This window comes from Syngnathus acus, chromosome 3 (assembly GCF_901709675.1).
Source record: "Syngnathus acus chromosome 3, fSynAcu1.2, whole genome shotgun sequence".
NCBI lineage: Eukaryota > Metazoa > Chordata > Actinopteri > Syngnathiformes > Syngnathidae > Syngnathus > Syngnathus acus.
This window is the reverse complement of record NC_051089.1, coordinates 18,544,730-18,563,971: the sequence shown is the minus strand read 5'-3', so window position 1 is coordinate 18,563,971 and position 19,242 is coordinate 18,544,730. Positions and strand designations below refer to the sequence as shown.

Here is a 19,242-nt window from a genome sequence, read left to right as displayed (position 1 = left end):
GACGTTGTAAACTTGCTATATAGTAAATAGAGTCAGAGAGAGTCAGAGAGAGAGAGAGAGAGAGAGAGAAACCTGAACCTCCTGAGAAGCCTGAACCTCTTTTATTTTCCCTTACACTCTTATGTAAGGCCTTGATTTTATTACACTTTCAAGACTTTCTAAATTACGCGCTTTCGGGGTAAATGCGATTTCCAAATCCTGGACCCCAAAGTCCGCATAAAATCGAGGCTCATCTGTAGAAATCGTATTATTACAGCAAAACCATGATCACCAAACAATAGACTACAACAGACTAATAAAAAAGAACTACAACATTGTCAGAGTGTACACACCCTTTGTGGTTCTACAAAAAGTGTTATTTTTGTTTGTGTGTGCGTGCCATGCACGCTTGCAATGGTCGCTGTAACGTGACATCACTAGAGAGGTGAGGAGGGGCTCCTGGGTTGAGGCAGTGGATGTGGAGACGCACTGTTTTTGGGTCTGGAACCGAGCAGAGTGAAGCAGGGTCGTGGATCAGGGTAGATACCGTCGGTGGAAACTGTAAATTTCCATATACGACGATATTTGTCACAAACATTTATTTAGCCACGTTTCTCACTCCACCGCACTCACAGGCTAAACAGCAAAAACTAGCAACACTTTTGCATTGGAAGTTAACAGAAACTAGGCTAAAGTTGGTAGGGTATACGAGTGTTGCATTTGTAGTAATTCATGAAATCTTGCAAACTGAAATACCCTTTGCATCTCTTGAATACAATTCAACTCAGGCAGCCTGGACTGGGCCACTTCGGCATTGTTATGGGCCAATTATTGAAAAGCACAGATTTAAAGAATACATTAATGGATATTGATAATCTGTTGCGTGAAAAGCATTCCCCGAAGTGCCAGCCAAAACAAATGTCCGTGCAGAAACACAAGAACAAGAACCAATACGTCCAGTACCAATTTGGTGCCAACACGCAAAAAATACCGATACCTGTTTTTTGTGGTACCATCTGAACTTTTCACTCAGCGAGCTGTGTTAATTCTTCCCGAAACTGAAGGGGGCAGTATACGCATACAAGCAGCACGGAGCAGCAGTCAGCAGCGTTGAAGAAGAAGAAAACTTTCGGTCATTCATAACAATGGCTTCAGCAAGTGGGAGTGGAAGTCCAACACGCCGGCTTGTTGAGAAGCCAGGGCGCTCAAAGAGTCGTGCGTGGAAATACTTTGCATTCGAGGCGGATGCAACCGGAGCAATTATATATTCATCCGTTTACTATCACTGTTGTGCCACGTTACATTATAAATACGTTAACCTGAATATGCCTATGTGCCGTCATTTCGGCATGAGTCAGCTGGGGCAATACGGTTACCAAACGTATTTAAAGTCAAACACATAGACAAAGTGCTCAGACAAAGGCTCAAATATGCAAAATTACATTTGGGCACATGTTGAGGGTGTGTACGCAAGCCTTCTTGGCTATAGCAGATGGATTAGTGATTTTAAAAGTAAGTGGATTCTGTTGTTTTGTTGTTTTTTACCGTGGTAACGAATTAGTATAGAGAATTGTGGAAAATCACAGGTATTGGTACCGACTACTGAAATTCTGGTGGTATGACAACCCTCGTTGCAGGTTTCGCAAAAAAATATTTTAAAAATATAGTTTCAAGCGATACATTTATATTTTGACCAATTTTGGTGGTCTACACAATCGAGCTGGTATACTATGACATGAATATCATTTCATAAGCATATAGCCATATTTTAACCTTCAAATAATAAGCCCCGATTATCTTTGCGGGTGTATGTACAAGGCTTTTCAGAGTGAGACTTACCATAAGCAAACAGTCCAGGTAACTGGTAGACCTGTCTCCCCAATAGGTTCCTGCCGAGGGTGGGAGGAAGTGGCTCATGTCCAACCTACAAACAATAATAAATATTATACAAATATATAATGGGCTGATATCTGCTATTTTTTAATTACAGGGATGAGAATGGCAAATGTGAAAAAGCACCGAAAAGTAGCGGGGGGGAATATATATATATATATATAGGGGTGTAAATCGCGGGTTTTGTCACGATACGATATCATATCGAAAGATACACGATACGATATTTGCCGATATCTTAAAGCCTGCTGTGATTCATTCACGATACCACGATATAGTGCTCCACGATCGATGTTTTTTTTTTAATTATTATTTTTTTAAATAAAAAATATAGAACAATATCCTGATTTATAACAATTCATACGCAAAATCAACAAGGTACTGCAAACTCTTTATTTAGGAAATTACAGGAGTATTGTAGTATACAAAGTGCTTATTTTAACACTGAACTTTATCAAATTCCTATATTTTTTCTCATACAAGTAAAGAAAAATGAATATTCTTTCTTTTTTTGTAATACCATTAACTTTAAAGTGCATTACTGAACTATTTATTAACAATAATTTTAATTGTCCGTTGAGCCATCTTTTCTTTGGAATCCAAAGTGCTTCCAAACGAATGACTTGAAGCCCAAAGGGGAGCGAATTTCCTCGTCTTCTTGGACACTAGCCATAGCACCAGCCCAGGAGCCGCGTAGTTGTCGGCTCCCCTTTCACGTGCCTGCTCGGCTCACAACACAACAGCCGCGTACTGCTCCCGGAAAGAGGAAGCAAGCAACAATGAACTGGATTTCAAAATAAAGTCGCGTCTAATGTCCGAGGTCAAACACGGCGATATAAATCGATGTTTACGTTTAGCATCGATGCCAATAAATCGTAGAGCATTATATCGATTAATCGATGTGTATCGATGAATCGTTACACCCCTATATATATATATACTATATATATGCCGTCGGGCGGGGGAATGCTCGCGAGTCGCCGAGGCTAACGTTGCCCGGCCAGCTGGCCAGCCGCTCCCCCCATATATAAAAAAATAATTTTGTCAACGGATTTACACGATTCATGAAAATACTTTCGACGGAAAAAAACACGGAAATCTGCGGATCCGCGGAAAATTCTCATCCCTGTAATTAATCGTCACTGGCGATATTTGTGTTTAGTCGATTTAAAGTCAGGCATGTCCGCTGGCAGCCCCGTGTAAATGGTGCAGTGGAACATGCTGTTGTTGGTTGCCTTACTGAAGAACCCCAAACCAAAATGTTTGGAATACGTACTCAACAACAGACCTGGGAGAAAGGTCAGTCTTACATTCTGATATCTGATTCTGAAGTCCTATGGTCATACATTTACATTTATTGTATGTTACGAGTAAACTATTAAGTGATCAGTTACTGATCAGTTTGAAAAAACGAATGGCATAAAACCGTCTAAAACTGGTAGCTACAGCTGACTGAAGGTTCACTAACTTGCAGTTAACTTGAAGGACTGCAATTGAAAGCTATCAGGAGTTAGCTTTACATAGCGTTATTAGCCCCAATGTTATAAATTGTGTTTTATTTCTCCACGAGTCTGAGAATTATTGGCTGTGCATGGGGTAGAATAGGCATAGCCCTAGCAAATGCTGCACTCCCTCCCGCTCACACACACAGCACCGTGCTCAGAGACAGAAGCTCCCCTGGACCAGAACTGTAGGCTATGATATCTTTTTTGAAATCATGGTAGTTGATGCAAACACGAGACAGGTTTCCATCCAATTTACCGTATTTTCTGGACTATAAATCGCAGGTTTTTTTCATAGTTTGGCCAGGGGGTGCGATTTATAATCTGGAGCGATTTATATGTGAAATTATTAAGACTATTACTTGATCATTAACACATTACTTACTTACCAGTAGTTTTCACTTCGCATGTTATTTTCACTTTAAACCGCATGAGGGTGCTCTAAGCCTGCAAAATAATTGGAACTGCAACTGACGATGGGTCTGACATCCACTGACTTCCACCATCCACTGACTTCCGGAGTCAGCAGAGTTGTTTATAACAGTGGTCCCCAACCACTGGGCCGCGGACCGGTACCGGTCACGTGACATGTTTCCCCAGTCGAGTCCGCAAAGCTAGCAAAAATGAGTAAGAATTTATTTTGAAAAACATAAAAAAAATTGGCGATTCTCTCCCAATTACATCCGTCGGTTCAGGTCAAGACGCTCATCTCGGTCACGTGACCTCACATCAGTCGAGCCCGTGAAGCAAGCAAAAATGAGCAAGAAACAGAGATGTTTGGAAAGCTTCTTCGGAAAGGGAAAAAAGCCCAATGAGGAGACGGAAGAAGAAGAGGCTACGACTTCTAAGAAAAGGAAAGCTGCTTTTAAAAGAACATTTCTGGAGTCCTACTTAAAATATGGATTTATCGCCACAGGTGACTCTGACGCGCCAAGCTCACTCTGCATAATATGTGGCGACAGGCTAGCTAACGAGGCAATGAAGCCTTCAAAACTGCTTCAGCACATGGAGACCAAGCATCCTGCATTTAAAGACAAACCTTAACCACTTCGTGTCATTGTCTCCGATTACGCCGAGATGGGACCGGCTCGTTTCTGAGAAACAAGCTGAGTGCTCCCACTAATTCAACGTAATGGTGAGTTTTATTTTTATGTCATTTATACTTGTTTTTATGCCAGTCGTATCATTTTATTTCATCGTATTCATATATTTATTATAAATGTATTATTTATTTATATAAATGTATTATTTAGTTATATAAATCTATTATTTATTTATATAAAGGCCGGTCCGCGAAAATATTTCTGACACGTAACCGGTCCGTGGCGCAAAAAAGGTTGGGGACCACTGGTTTATTAGACACAGAGGACAACGATTTCGATGGTTTTAATGCTTTGGAGTGACACGGATGGTTCAATAATTGTTTCTGTTATAGTTGTTTGATATATAGTTTATATATCCATAGTTATATAGGCCTGTGGAATAATTGGAACTGCAACTGACGAGGCCGACGTCAGCACCGCTTGTACTTCTGGAGTCAGCAACGGCGTTGTTTATAAGCAACACAAAGGACGAAGATTTTGATGGATTTAATGGTTTGGAGTGACACGGATGGTTTGATAAAATTGTTGTTTATGTTATAGTTATTTGGTAAATAGTTTATATTTTGTTATATAGGCCTGTGGAATAATTGAAACCGCAACTGACGAGTCTGATGTCAGCGCCGCATTTACTTCCGGAGTCAGCAGTGGCATTGTTTACACAGAGGACGAAGATTTCAATGGATTTAATGATTTGGAGTGAATCGGACGCTTCGATGAACTTCTTATTTATGTCATAGTTATTTGATTTATAGTTTATATATAGTTATATAGGCCAGTGGAATAATTGGCACCACAACTGACGAGTCTGACGTCAGCGCCGCATGTACTTCCGGAGTCAGCAGCGGCGTTGTTTACGCAGAGGACGAAGATTTCGATGAATTTAAGTATTGGGAGTGACACAGATGGTTTGATAAACTTGTTATTTATGTTATAGATATTTGAATAACCGTTAATGTTACGTCAGGCACGTTCTCAGTTCCTCGTTTGTGTTTATGTAACGCAGTGGTTCCCAAAGTGGGCGGTACCGCCCCCCTGGGGGCGGTGGAAAGATCTGGGGGGGCGGTGAGGAAGAAAGGGGCGGTAGGGGGGCGGTAGGGGGTGGCAGTCGATTTGTACACAACACGCCGCTCTGGCCCAGTCAGATCCGACAGCATAGACTACAAAAGCAAAAGCTCAGGTTTGTAATTTCAAGCTTGTAATGTTCAGAATTTTATCTTATAATAAAAACCGCATTCTGGCGGTCAACATCATCTTGAGTTCAAGTCAACATGAAATTGGGGACTCGCCAGAACGCGCCGTGTTGTGTTGAGCTGGTTAGGGCAGTGGTCCCCAACCACCGGGCCGCGGACCGGTACCGGTCCGTGGGTCACTTGGTACCGGGCCGCCAAGCCGCACAGAATTTTTTTTTTATCGACGATCAATTAATTCAGGTCAAGACACTCGTCCCGGTCACGTGACATGTTTCCCCAGTCGAGCCCGCAAAGCTAATATGTGGCGACAGGCTAACTAACCAGGCAGTGAAGCATTCAAAACTGCTTCAACACATGGAGACCAAGCATCCTGCAATAAAAGACAAACCTTAAATCACTTCGGGTGTCATTGTCTCCGATTACGTCTAGATGGGACCGGCTCGTTTCTGAGAAACAAACTCAGTGCTCCCACTAATTCAACGTAATGGTAATGATATTATAAATGTATTATTTATTTATTTATATAAATGTATTATTTATTTATATAAATGCCGGTCCGCGAAAATATGCCTGGGGGGGGGGGGGGGCGCTAGGAATTCACTGGGGAGCCAAAGGGGGCGCCAGCCTGCAAAAGTTTGGGAACCACTGATGTAACGTGAGCATACCGTATCGTTTAGCCTGTTGTCGCCTATTCATGTCTGTTCTTGGTGTTAAATTTTGTCAAATAAACTTCCCCCAAAATGCGACTTGTACTCCGGTGCGAGTTTCTGTATGTTTTCTTTCTGTATTATGCATTTTATGGCTGGTGCAATTTGTACTCCGAAGCGACTTATAGTCCGGAAAATACAGTATTTGCATTAATGAAAATTCAGCTCAAGTATCTATTGTGTATTGGGAGTAAAAGTGGACTTAATTAGTGGAATAAAGTGATGTGTTTGAGCGATGACGTTGCAGTTATTTTCCTTATTAAATCTCTCTAACTTTGACAGTCAAGATCAGAAAATCATTATGGTTTTGCACACAAGGCTGAGAAACATGAGTTGTTTATTTTTTTGATTGATTCTTGGTATGTAACGTGTAAGCAATTTGTTAAACGACAGTGAATATTTTGGATCATTTACACTTCATTTTGAAAATATATTAGATCGTAATTGTATTTAAAAAATACATTCTACTATATTAGATTGTAAATGACAATTGACAATTCACGCCAGGCAGTGCGTATTGTCAAAGTCCATTAAAGAGCTCTAAATTAACCTAGATATTTCCACTTAATTAGCGCTGGGTAAAATTGATACGATTAAAATGTTATATAATTGATTCATGGGACATTAAATTTATAATTGTAATACACATATGGTGCGTACAGGAGAGTTCCTTACAAGATGGACGATGGGATTGTGGGATAATACCTTTTTAGCACAAAGAGCAGTAAATAGTTGTTTTTTGTTTCTGTAGTTACAGAGCCGTATTATTTTGTAAAAGTAGTAAATCCAATTAATTGTGAAAGGCGAATTGGATGTTGTTGGGTAGGGAACTTCCTTTTTAACGTCATACAGGGAAGCTATGAGTCCAAGTTTTTGAGGCGAGCACAGCCTGTACATTTGTGAGTAGTGTTGCCACCTTTCATGGTCTGTCCCAGAAAAAAAAAAATCCATTAATTGTAGCGCGCCTATGTCCATAAACTTGTGCACAGCCTTATTGGCTCTAGAAAAATGATGTAGCATATTCTAAAGATGACTGTTTAGAATAGGAGAAATACACTATGTGGCTAAAACCATGCCCAGACGATCCATTTTATTCCAGCTGCTCCCTGTGCCCAGCAAAAATTATCTTCAAATATTAAGGTAAGATCGCATTAGATGATCACGCCAAGTCTAAAAAACATCAAAATCGAACCCAGCCATAAGCAGCAAGCAGCAGAGGCACAGGCAAGCACAAGCAAAGCACTCACCACACTCTAAGCAATCACATAAGTTTGACATTACACTTTAAATTGTTACATTTGGTTATTATTACAGACTGTGAATAATAACATAACTTGTTTTTCTTCCACATAAGCAAACAGAACAATTATTTATTCCCCCTTTTCCCCCCAATACTGCCCCCAGGTGCCCACAACAAAACACTGTTGAAAATGAACCAAAATAATAAAGGCCTGCTATTAAATAAAGCAAATAAACAAATAACTAGTACGTGTTATTTTTACTAAATAGAGCTATACAATTGCAGCGTAGAAGGGTGATTTTTATCTTGGGTTTGATGTGCGAAGGGCGCTGTTGCTTACAAACAAAACTGGCTGGTCAAAATTTACAGTATTTTTGGTTCATAGGTGGCAACCCTATGTGTGAGAAATAATACGCAATATGTCAGTGCTAATTAGTGGGATGTTCACACTAAACGGTACAAAACAAAATTTCCTCAATTCCATACTTGTCCAAATCCGTTTGATTTCTAACTTCTCTAAAGAAGCAGGGTGATCCTGCTAAAAAGTAAATTAAAGAATGCGTTCACATACACAAACGTCAAACGGTTCTACGGGCATTTATTGCTAATCTTTTGACCCATATCAATGGAAGAATAACGATTTCGTTTTCCGTAATCCCGAGCTGGTGACCAACAATAACAATCGTGTTTACAACTGCTCACGACATAAAACTCAGCGTATCAACAGGACGTGCATTGCAGTTCCAGATTGCATATTCAAAATAAAACCGGTTAACATACGTCGCTTCAACCCGATTTCGCAATCTCAGGATAAGAGAAGGTCAAGGGGACAGTTCACGAACTGTTAAGATTAGTCGTGGAGGTCAGGCATCAACAATTGCGGTGGCGTTGTATTAAATATGCTTTTTATCATGTTGTAAACATTAATATATTCTATTGGTCACCTAAATGGAAAAGAAGAGTGTAATTAAAATACACTATTTCCATGTGTAAGCAGTTCTCTAAGCTAATAAAGTCAGCTATTATAGTTTAAAACATTCGCGCTAAGAAATATTATTTAGCATATAAAAGACAACGCTACAGCAGCCATCATCAGAATCAAATGCAATCGTTTTACCTGAACCAACACTTTTATGTACATCAAAGGATGAGATAGGACAGTAAGCCCGGATCCCAATATTACTTGGCCGCACGTGTCCGCCATTTTTAGTACCACAGCTTCACCGGAAGATATTCTTTGCACTTTCTTTACGGAGAACTCGAACACATTACTCTTATCATACGTACCGCCATCTAGTGTTGAATTCCGCCATGTCAGGCTACAAAGAAAATCAAACGCGTGACACACGCCGTTCATGACTCTCATTCGTTCCTTCCATTTTCAGTTATCAATCAATAATCAATAAGTGAAACGTGTCAGACTGTGTAGAAATTGGAACTCGAACAAAAAAGGCTCAAGTCAACTCAAACACGTGAAGTTGATTTGCATAGCCCTTAATTAAACTTCTCTTCTGTGTGTGTGCGTATATATATATATATAAAAGTTAAAGTCCCAATGATCGTCACACACACATCTGGGTGTGGTGAAATTTGTCCTCTGCATTTAACCCATCCCCATGTGATTTTAATCCATCCCCTGGGGGAGAGGGGAGCAGTGAGCAGCAGCGGTGCCGCGCTCGGGAATCAGTTGGTGATCTAACCCCCCCAATTCCAACCCTTAATGCTGAGTGCCAAGCAGGGAGGCAATGGGTCCCATTTTTATAGTCTTTGGTATGACCCGGCCGGGGTTTGAACCCACAACCTTCCAGTCTCAGGTCGGACACTCTACCACTAGGACACTGAGCTGGTAAAAAAAAAAAAAAAAAAAAAAAAAAAAAAAAAATATATATATATATATATATATATATATATATATATTTTTTTTTATTTTTTTTTTTTTTTTTTTTTTTTAAGATATAGTTAATAGTTGATCTCGGTGCAGTAGAGATATAGCAATTTTGAAAGACTTTGAATTAAGAGCAAAATTACATTTTAATTCTGACATGCCAGCTAACACAAGGATGAAAAAAAATCTAGCTGAAAAGTGGCAAGTGTTGTAAATTGGGCCATGAGACATTCACTTTAAAGTACTATCCTTGACTGAGCATCCGTGAAGACGCTGGCGCACCTGGCTGCCGCTTCTCGCTCTACCTCAATCTCAAACCGGATTACCCACCGAAAAACCTCCACCTATCTATGCTACAGCTTCAGAAACCCCTGCGTTGTCTGTGTGTGTTGGCTGGACTTGCCGGAGTCGTGGGGCTCGGCGTAGGAGCCATCGACACTACCTGGACGCGGGTGGGCGCCTTGGCGGCCCCACATCGCCGGCGCTGCCGCGGCTGCCGGGCCCCAGGGCCAGGCCCGGCGCACCGCCGTCGGGGGCCCCGCTGTTGCTGCTCACCCTTCTTCACCATCTGCCACTTCTCAGCGTCTGTCATGGTCCTCCATTACACGCCGGCCGAGCTTCACCGGTTCGTTCCCGGGCTTCCTTCTTCCGGCGAGCTGGTCAACGCACTGCGAGACTTTGCCCTTTTACGCCGACTCCCCTACATCCATCGCGGATTCTTGTCGAATATTCATTTACACTTTTAACACTGAAAACTGTATTCCAACACTATGGGCTGATCGCAGCTCACACACCGGCTTCCACACTTCGCCCTATGTCATCGCAACAACCCACATCATCAGATTTCGTCCTAGGTGAAACTTTTCAACCTCCTGACAATCCCAACCACCTCCCCAACGGCTTCAAAACAAAAGCCGAACCAAAACAAAACCGCACAATCATCTTTCGCAACCTCAAGTCCATCTGCCCAGGCACTCTCTCCACCTGCATATCAGACACACTTGCCGCCCTCACCCCCCCCTGAAACCCCCACGGACCTCGTCAACACTTACGACAACATTCTGTCTACCTCCCTCAACACAGTGGCTCCTCTGAAAACCAAAACATTCACTTTTACTCACTCAACACCCTGGTTCAACCCAGAACTCCATAAATTTAAGAAACAACTCCGACATCTAGAACGATTATGCAAGAAAACCAGCCTCACAGTCCATGCCCTCACTTACAAAGACCTCATGCACCATTATAAATCAGCCCTTAACAAAGCCTGCTCATCTTATTACTCTGGCATCATCCACTCTGGTTCTTCAAGCCCACGTTCCCGGTTTTCGCCCATAAACAAACTACCGTTTTTTTCCATGTATAATGCGCAAAATTTAACTAATTTATTGTCCTAAAATCTGGGGTGCGCATTATACATGGGTACAATTTTTTTTTTTCTTTTTTTTTTTTAATCTGGATATCATACGGAGGCCGCCATTACAGATGCGCTTGCTTTCTTCTCTGCTGTTCACTTCAAACACGCTCCATACGAACATAATGCTCTCGTATCAGACGCTTGCTCGATCACCTGCTCGTTTGCTGTCACAATGTACCCTACACAAATCCAAAACATTTCTTCGCTATTGAGTTTGCTAGCGCATGCGCAGTGATACTGACCGGCAGAATAACATCCGGTTGTTCCCAAAGATGATCTTTTTTCTGAAATAATTTTACGTTTACGGACTTTTTCCAAGATGGCGGCGCCCCAGTTGGCCGCGGCCGCCACGGGTCTCAGCAATCGACGAGGATTTTCACAAAATATGTCGCCTAGGACACTACAAACAACACAAAGTTTAGTTTATCCATCCAGTAGATTAGTGTATGATCGCCAGCGCCTGCTGGAGGTACGGTCATCGAGTGTTTTCGGACTCGTAGCCACAACTACCCTAGTCTGTTTGCGTAGCCTCGGAGTGCTTAGGGCGCTAGCCCCAGAAGCTCACGACGCAGCGGGCTCGCCGGGCAGCACACGCCGGAGGAGGAGTAAGCGTAGGCGGTGTGACCGGCGGCGAAAGCGCGGCTGTCGAGGTGGGCTAACGGCTAAGCTTAGAGCTAACCCCTACAAACCGCCGCTTCCATCCATCTTCCTCTCCAACGTCCGCTCACTGGATAATAAAATGGACCATCTAAAACTGGAACTCTCTTCAAAGAGGGAAGTTAGAAACTGCTGCGCTCTCATCCTGACGGAGACATGGCTGAACTCATCAATGCCGGACAATGCCGTTAGCCTGGAGGGGCTCGCTACATTCCGCGCCGACAGAAACAGCGAGCTAAGCGGTAAATCCCGAGGAGGTGGGCTGTGTGTCTACATCAACAACAACTGGTGCAAAAATGCTAGATCTGTCGCCAGCTTCTGCTCTTCGGACATCGAGCTTTTGACTGTTAACTGCAGACCCTTCTACCTGCCCAGAGAGTTTACTGTTGTTAGCATCACGGCTGTGTACGTGCCTCCTAGCGCTAACACTAAAGAGGCCATGAGGGTTCTCTATCGGACAATCAGTGAGCTGCAATCCACGCACACAGAAGGGGTTTTCATCATTGCTGGGGACTTCAACCAGGCTAGCATGAAGACTATTCTCCCTCATTTTTACCAACACGTGGATTTTCCAACTCGGGGAGAGAACACTCTGGACTTGGTTTACACCAATATAAAGGATGCATTCAGAGCAGCCCCCCGCCCCCACCTCGGCTCTTCAGACCACCTATCTGTTATGCTAACCCCTGCATACAGGCCCCTGCTGATCAGAGCAAAACCCACAGTGAAGCAGGTGAGGGTGTGGTCTGAGGGGGCCATGGAGGCACTCCAGGACTGCTTTGAGTGCTCTGACTGGGACATGTTTAAATCAGCAGCAACATATGACAATCAGATCGACATTGATGAGTACGCCATGACTGTGTCAGCCTACATCAACAAATGCTCCGAGGACGTCAGCACCACTAAGAACATCATCACCCGAGCCAACCAACGACCCTGGATGACTGAGGATGTACGTCATACGCTACGAGCACGGAACTCAGCCTTCAAGTCTGGCGACAAGGAGGCACTGAGGACAGCGAGAGCCAACTTGAACCGTGCCATCAGGCTAGCGAAGCGAAGCCACAGTCGGAAAATTCAGGATTTTTTCCACGACGCCAATAACACCAGGAGTATGTGGCAAGGCATACGGGCGATCACGGACTACAACTTACCCTCCCCCCCGGTGGGTGAGGTTGATGCTGACTTCCTAAATGGTCTAAATAACTTCTTTGGGCGTTTTGAGGCACTAAACAGCACTCCTGCAGTTAAAACTGTTCCCCACCAGGAAGAGGAGGCCCTCTGCCTTGACTCAGCCGACGTGTGGAAGACTCTGAGAAGAGTCAACCCACGTAAGGCCCCAGGCCCCGACAACATACCTGGGCGGGTGTTCAAGGAATGTGCAGGCCAGCTGGCTGGTGTCATCACAGACATTTTTAACATCTCGCTGGACCAAGCCAAAGTGCCAGTGTGCTTCAAGGCTGCCTCCATCATTCCGGTGCCGAAGAAACCTCAAATCACCTCATGGAATGACTACAGACCTGTGGCACTGACTCCCATCATGATGAAGTGCTTCGAAAGGCTGCTCAAAGATCACATCGTCTCCAGACTCCCCCCAGCATTCGATCCGTTCCAGTTTGCCTACCGGCAGAACCGCTCCACTGAGGATGCCATCTCCTCCGTTCTTCACCTGAGCCTGGCTCACCTGGAGGAGAGGAACACCCACGTGCGGTTGCTGTTCCTGGACTTCAGCTCAGCGTTTAACACCATCATTCCACAACATCTGGTGGAAAAACTGGAACACCTGGGCTTCAGCACCCCCCTTCGGAACTGGCTGCTAGACTTCCTCACCAACAGACCTCAGTCAGTCCGGGTCGGACAGATCACCTCAGATGTCATCACCCTCAGCACAGGCTCCCCTCAGGGCTGCGTCCTGAGCCCCCTGCTGTTCACCCTGATGACACACGACTGCGCCCCCAGGTTCACCACCAATCACATCGTGAAGTTTGCAGACGACACAACGGTGGTGGGCCTCATCAGGGACAACAACGACCTGGACTACAGAGAGGAGGTGGAGCAGTTGGTGGGCTGGTGCAGAGAAAATAGCCTGATCCTGAATGTGGAGAAGACGAAGGAGATCATCGTCGACTTCAGGAAGAACCAGCCTCACCACGCTCCACTGATCATCAACAGCTCAGCTGTGGAGGTGGTCAGCAGCACTAAATTCCTGGGAGTCCACATCACAGACGACCTCACCTGGACTGTGAACACCACAACACTGGTCAAGAGGGCACAGAAGCGCTTGTACTTCCTGCGGAGGATGAGGAGAGCCCACCTGCCCCCACCCATCATGAGGACGTTCTACCGAAGCACCATAGAGAGCATTCTGACAAGCTGTCTCTCGGTGTGGTGTGGAGGTTGCAGCGCCTCCGATTGGAAGAACCTGAGGAGAGTGGTGAGGACAGCAGAGAGGATCATCGGGGCTCCCCTTCCCTCCATTCAGGACTTGTCATCCCAGCGCTGCGTGTCCCGAGCCCGTAATATTATCAGTGACCCATCACACCCCCACCATGGACTGTTCTCCCTGCTGCCCTCTGGGAAGAGGTTTCGCAGCATCCGCTGCAGGTCCACCAGGTTCTGCAATAGTTTTTTTCCCTGCTGTCGTCAGACTGTTGAACATTCAAACGTAGCATTCCTCTGCACACTTGTAAATACTGCTTTTGTCTCCTGCACTGTTTACATACTTTATCACTGCTGCACTTTGTACTTTATAATTATCTTATTTCATATTTTTATATAGAATGTCACTTTTTTTAACCAGCCGAAATACCACTACATTGTTGAAAGCCGTATGCAACGAAATTTCGTTTTGTACACACCTAGTGTTGACAAAATGACAATAAAGTTCTGTCTAAGTCTAAGTCTAAGTTAAGTAGGAGTCAAAATTTGGGTGCGTATTATACATGGGTACAGGCTTTTTTCCAGCATCAACATGCCATTTTTAGGGTGCGTATTATACATGGGGGCGCATTATACATGGATTAAAACGGTACTCAAACCCCACGACAACACTTCATCATCATTCACCCCAGAGAAGTGTGACACGCTTTTGTCATTTTCAATTCTAAAATAGAAAACATCTACCACCAGCTCGCATCCTCCCCCTCCACTACCCCACAACCTGAACCCACATTCTTTTCATCATCTGACCCCCGGCTATCAACCTTTTCCCCCATAACTTCTGGTGACCTCTCCAAAATACTCTCGACCATGAAATCCTCTACCTCCCCTCTGGACCCCATGCCATCTCAACTCGTCAAAGACTGCCTCACCCCCATTGCCCCACTCATCATAGACATCATCAATTCCTCCCTCGCCTCTGGCACAGTCCCCTCACCTCTTGAGCTTCCAGCCATCACTCCTCTCCTCAAAAAACCCAGCCTTGACCCTGAGGATCCCAACAACTACAGACCCATCTCTAATCTCACATTTCTATCAAAACTATTGGAAAGAGCCGTCGCAACTCAACTCAAGACCCACCTCCTCTCAAATAACCTGTATGAAACATTCCAATCTGGTTTCCGTACACACCACAGCACTGAAACGGCCCTACTCAAAGTCACAAATGATCTCCTGCTTTCCTCTGACTCTGGCTCTCTCACCATCCTCCTCCTCCTTGACCTCAGTGCTGCCTTTGACACAGTAAACCACTCCATTCTTCTCAACCGCCTAGAATCCATCGGCATCACCAACACCGCCCTCTCCTGGTTCAAATCCTACCTGCCTGACAGATGTCACTACATCACCATCAACCAACACAAATCCCACACCACCCCTGTTGCACACGGAGTCCCTCAAGGATCAGTTCTGGGACCCATTCTCTTCAGTCTGTACATGCTTCCCATTAGACACATCATCCGCCACCATGGTCTCAAATTCCACTGTTACGCTGACGATACACAACTCTACATCACCACTAAAATCATCTCTCCTGCCATCCTCTCTACCCTCCCTTGCTGCCTCACAGACGTCAAAGACTGGATGACTCAAAACTTTCTCAAACTAAACAGTAACAAAACGAAGATCATCATTGTTGGTCCTAAATCCAGTCTCCCTACCGACCAGAACTTTACACTCTGTATTGACGGCCACTCTGTCACTCCCTCCCCCCTAGTCAGAAACCTCGGAATTTATATGGACCTCACACTCTCCTTCAAACTACTCATCAACCACGTTACCAAAACATCCTTCTTTCATCTACGAAACATTGCACGCCTTCGACCCTTTCTTTCTACCCCTGCGGCAGAGACATTAATTCATGCATTTATTACATCCAGACTGGACTACTGCAATAGCACCCTGTATGGTCTCCCCTCAACTGTCCTTCACAAATTACAATATGTTCAAAACTCTGCTGCTCGACTGCTCACCCGCTCACCCTCCAGACAGCAAATCACCCCTGTCCTCCGTCAACTTCTCTGGCTTCCCATAAAACAGCGGATACATTTCAAGATCCTTTTCACTACGTACAAGGCCCTAAACAACCTTGCCCACCTCCCACCTGTCTGACCTCCTGCACCGCTACACGCCCACCCGCCGACTCCGCTCTACTGACGCCAAACTCCTCATCCCCACCACCTTGACCAAATACCAGACCATTGGGGATAGAGCCTTTGCCATTGGTGCACCCACTCTATGGAACTCTCTCCCCCTGACCATTCGTAACGCTGACTCCCTGCACTCCTTCAAACACCATATCAAGACCCACCTCTTCAGCTCTGCATATGACACCTAACTCATCGTGTGTGTCTGTGTGCGTGCGTGCGTGTGTGTGTGTGTGTGCATGTGTGTGCACGTGTGTGTGTGTGTGCGTGATTATGCGTAAATTTTTCTATGTAAAGCGGCTTTGAGTACTTAGAAAAGCGCTATACAAAACTGATATATTATTATTATTATTATTATCCATACGCGCTGCTGACAACAATAACTTGTGAGAGCTTCACATGCCCACAGTTGACAAATATAAGACATCCCCTCAAATTTTAATTTTAAAATGCTACAAATAAATACAAATATAAATAAATACAACTATTTATAGAGCGTATTTCACAACACCTGCAGCTGTAACATAAAAAATAAAAAACTATATATATATATATATATATATATATACATATATAAATGTATATATATATATATACATATATACATGTATATATACATATACATTGTTTGTTATTGTTGTTATTGTTTGTTTTTTAAAGATATAGTTAATAGTTTATCTCGGTGCAGTAGGGATATAGCAATTTTGAGAGACTTAGAATTAAAAGCAAAATTACATTTTAATTCTGACATATGCCAGCTAACGTAAGGATGAAAAAAATACTACCGTGTTTTTCCGTGCATAATACGCACCCTAAAAATGGCATGTCGATCCTGGAAAAAAGCCTGTACCCATGTATAATACGCACTCAAATTTTGACTCTTAAGTCCGTAAACGTAAAATTAGTTCAGAAAAAAGATCATCTTTGGGAACAACCGGATGTTATTCTGCCGGTCATTATCACTGCGCATGCGGTAGCAAACTCGATAGCGAAGAAATGTTTCGGATTTGTGTAGGGTACATTGTGACAGCAAACGAGCAGGTGATCGAGCAAGCGTCTGATACGAGAGCATTGTGTTCGTATGGAGCGTGTTTGAAGTGAACAGCAGAGAAGAAAGGAACAAGGCAAAGTGTTGTGAAATAAAATATTACCTGTAATACGCATTTAGGTAGAGAACTGAACTCTCGCTCTTTATATAGCTGACGTGTCTTGCGCATCCGTTCTGCGCATCTGTAATGGCAGCCTCCGTATGATATCCGGTTTGCGGTGGAGATTAAAAAACAAACAATATTTGACAATAACACACCATCAAGGATTGCACCATCGCATCAAACGATGTGTCGTCAATTATGAATTTTACTGACTAAGTGTGTTGGGCAGGATGGTTGAATGCGATGCGCGATTGACAACAAACAAGAAGAAAGGTGTGATTTCAAGTTTTATTTCGAGGGAGATTTTCTTCAAAAATTGTTGTAGCCATGCATAATGCGCACCCCAGATTTTAGGACAATAAATTAGTTAAATTTTGCGCATTATGCATGGAAAAACACGGTAGCTGAAAAGTGGCAAGTGTTGTAAATTGAGACATTCACTTTAAAGTACAATCCTTAAGCGCTGCTGACAACAATAACTTATGAGATGTAAAATCAAGGAGGAGTGTCATATTTAGAACACAGGCGCTGTATGACCTATAGATCGAACAATAACATTTGTCGCCTATACAACCTTGTTGGTAGAATGTAAAATTACATTACAGTTTATTACAAAGGATTTTGAAATTTTATCTGATGATAAATGCTGGAAGTCAGAAAAAAGAAGAATGAGGAATGTGAGTTGACAATGGGGTGTGAGTGACGTGTGAAGTGAGAGATTGGAAGAGGAGAAGAAATTATTTACGTGAGGCCAGTAGGTGATCGAAGGAAAAAGGAATCGAAGATTGGAGTCAGGATAAAGGGAAAATGCAAGGTTTTTTGAATATTTGATTTTGAATGTCGGAAACAATTATTGAAAAGTTGTGAAACATTTTTGAAGAAAGAGGATTATAGCCATGTTAATAGGTAGGCTGGATGGATTACTCAGAAGGAAAAAGAGAAAGCATTTGATAAGGGCGGCTTGATAGTAAGATGATGAGTGTGCGCAACTGATGGTATACAAAATGTTAATAGGAAGATTTGGGGTGTAATAAACAAAAGCTACACAGGAAGTAATGACTGATAACACAAAGATAGTTTTGTAAAGTTTCTGTCCCAGTGTGTTCTGCCCTAGCACATGGCACGATTCCTGAATTGGGTCCTTTTACTCTATTTTTGGCAGCATTTAGTGTGACTACTGCTGTAGGGTAAAAGCTGTTGGCGAATCTGCTGGTCCTTGATTTAATTGATCTGTAGCGTCTGCCTGATGGCAACAGTTCGAAAAGGGAGTGGCCAGGGTGGGAAGTGTCCTTTAGAATGTTCTGTGTTTTTTTGAGACAGCGGGTTCTGTGTAGATCTTCCAGTTATGGGGAGAGGGCAGCCAACGATCTTCTGTGCTGTGTTGATGACCCCTTGGAGCTTTTTCCTCTGAGCTGCACTGCAGCTGGTGTACCAAACACATATACAGTATGTTAAAATGCTCTCTATGGAGCACCGATAGAAGGACACCAGCAGTCTCTGTGTGATGCTGTACCTCCTAAGCACCCTTAGGAAGTAGAGTCTCTGCTGGGCTTTTTTTTAGCAGCTCAGAGGTGTTCACGCTCCAGGTGAAGTCCTCCTCGATGTGGACTCCCAGGACACCCTCTCCACATGATGATTAGTGGTGGAATGTCCATTTTTTTCCTCCTAAAGTCAACGACCAGTTCTTGGGTTTTAGCCGTGTTTAGGAGCAGATTGTTCTCTCCGCACCACTCCGACAGCTGCACCACCTCGTCCCTGTAGGCAGACTCATCCCCCTTTGAGATGAGCCCCACCACGGTTGTGTCATCCGCAAACTTTACAATGGTATTGCTAAGGTGGGCGGGGGTGCATGTGTGTGTGTAGAGCGTGTAGAGCAGTGGGCTCAGTGCGCAGCCCTGTGGGGAGCCGGTACCAAGGCTGACGGCCCACTCTCCC

At 43.8% G+C, this 19,242-nt stretch overlaps 1 protein-coding gene across 3 annotated transcripts in view; it reads right to left on the bottom strand.

Annotated features, from left to right (window-relative positions):
- The window catches only part of mtch2 (mitochondrial carrier homolog 2), a 72,933-nt gene extending 64,048 nt beyond the window's left edge, over positions 1 to 8,885 (bottom strand). For all 3 annotated transcript variants that reach the window (XM_037246693.1, XM_037246695.1, XM_037246694.1), the window contains exons 1-2: positions 8,732 to 8,885; positions 1,819 to 1,903 (exon numbers count right to left, since the gene is read on the bottom strand). In XM_037246693.1, the coding sequence (XP_037102588.1) occupies positions 1,819 to 1,903; positions 8,732 to 8,818 (172 nt within the window). In that variant the 5' untranslated portion in view covers positions 8,819 to 8,885. The remainder of the gene's footprint in view (positions 1 to 1,818; positions 1,904 to 8,731) is intronic.
- Between the last annotated feature and the right edge of the window lie 10,357 nt (positions 8,886 to 19,242).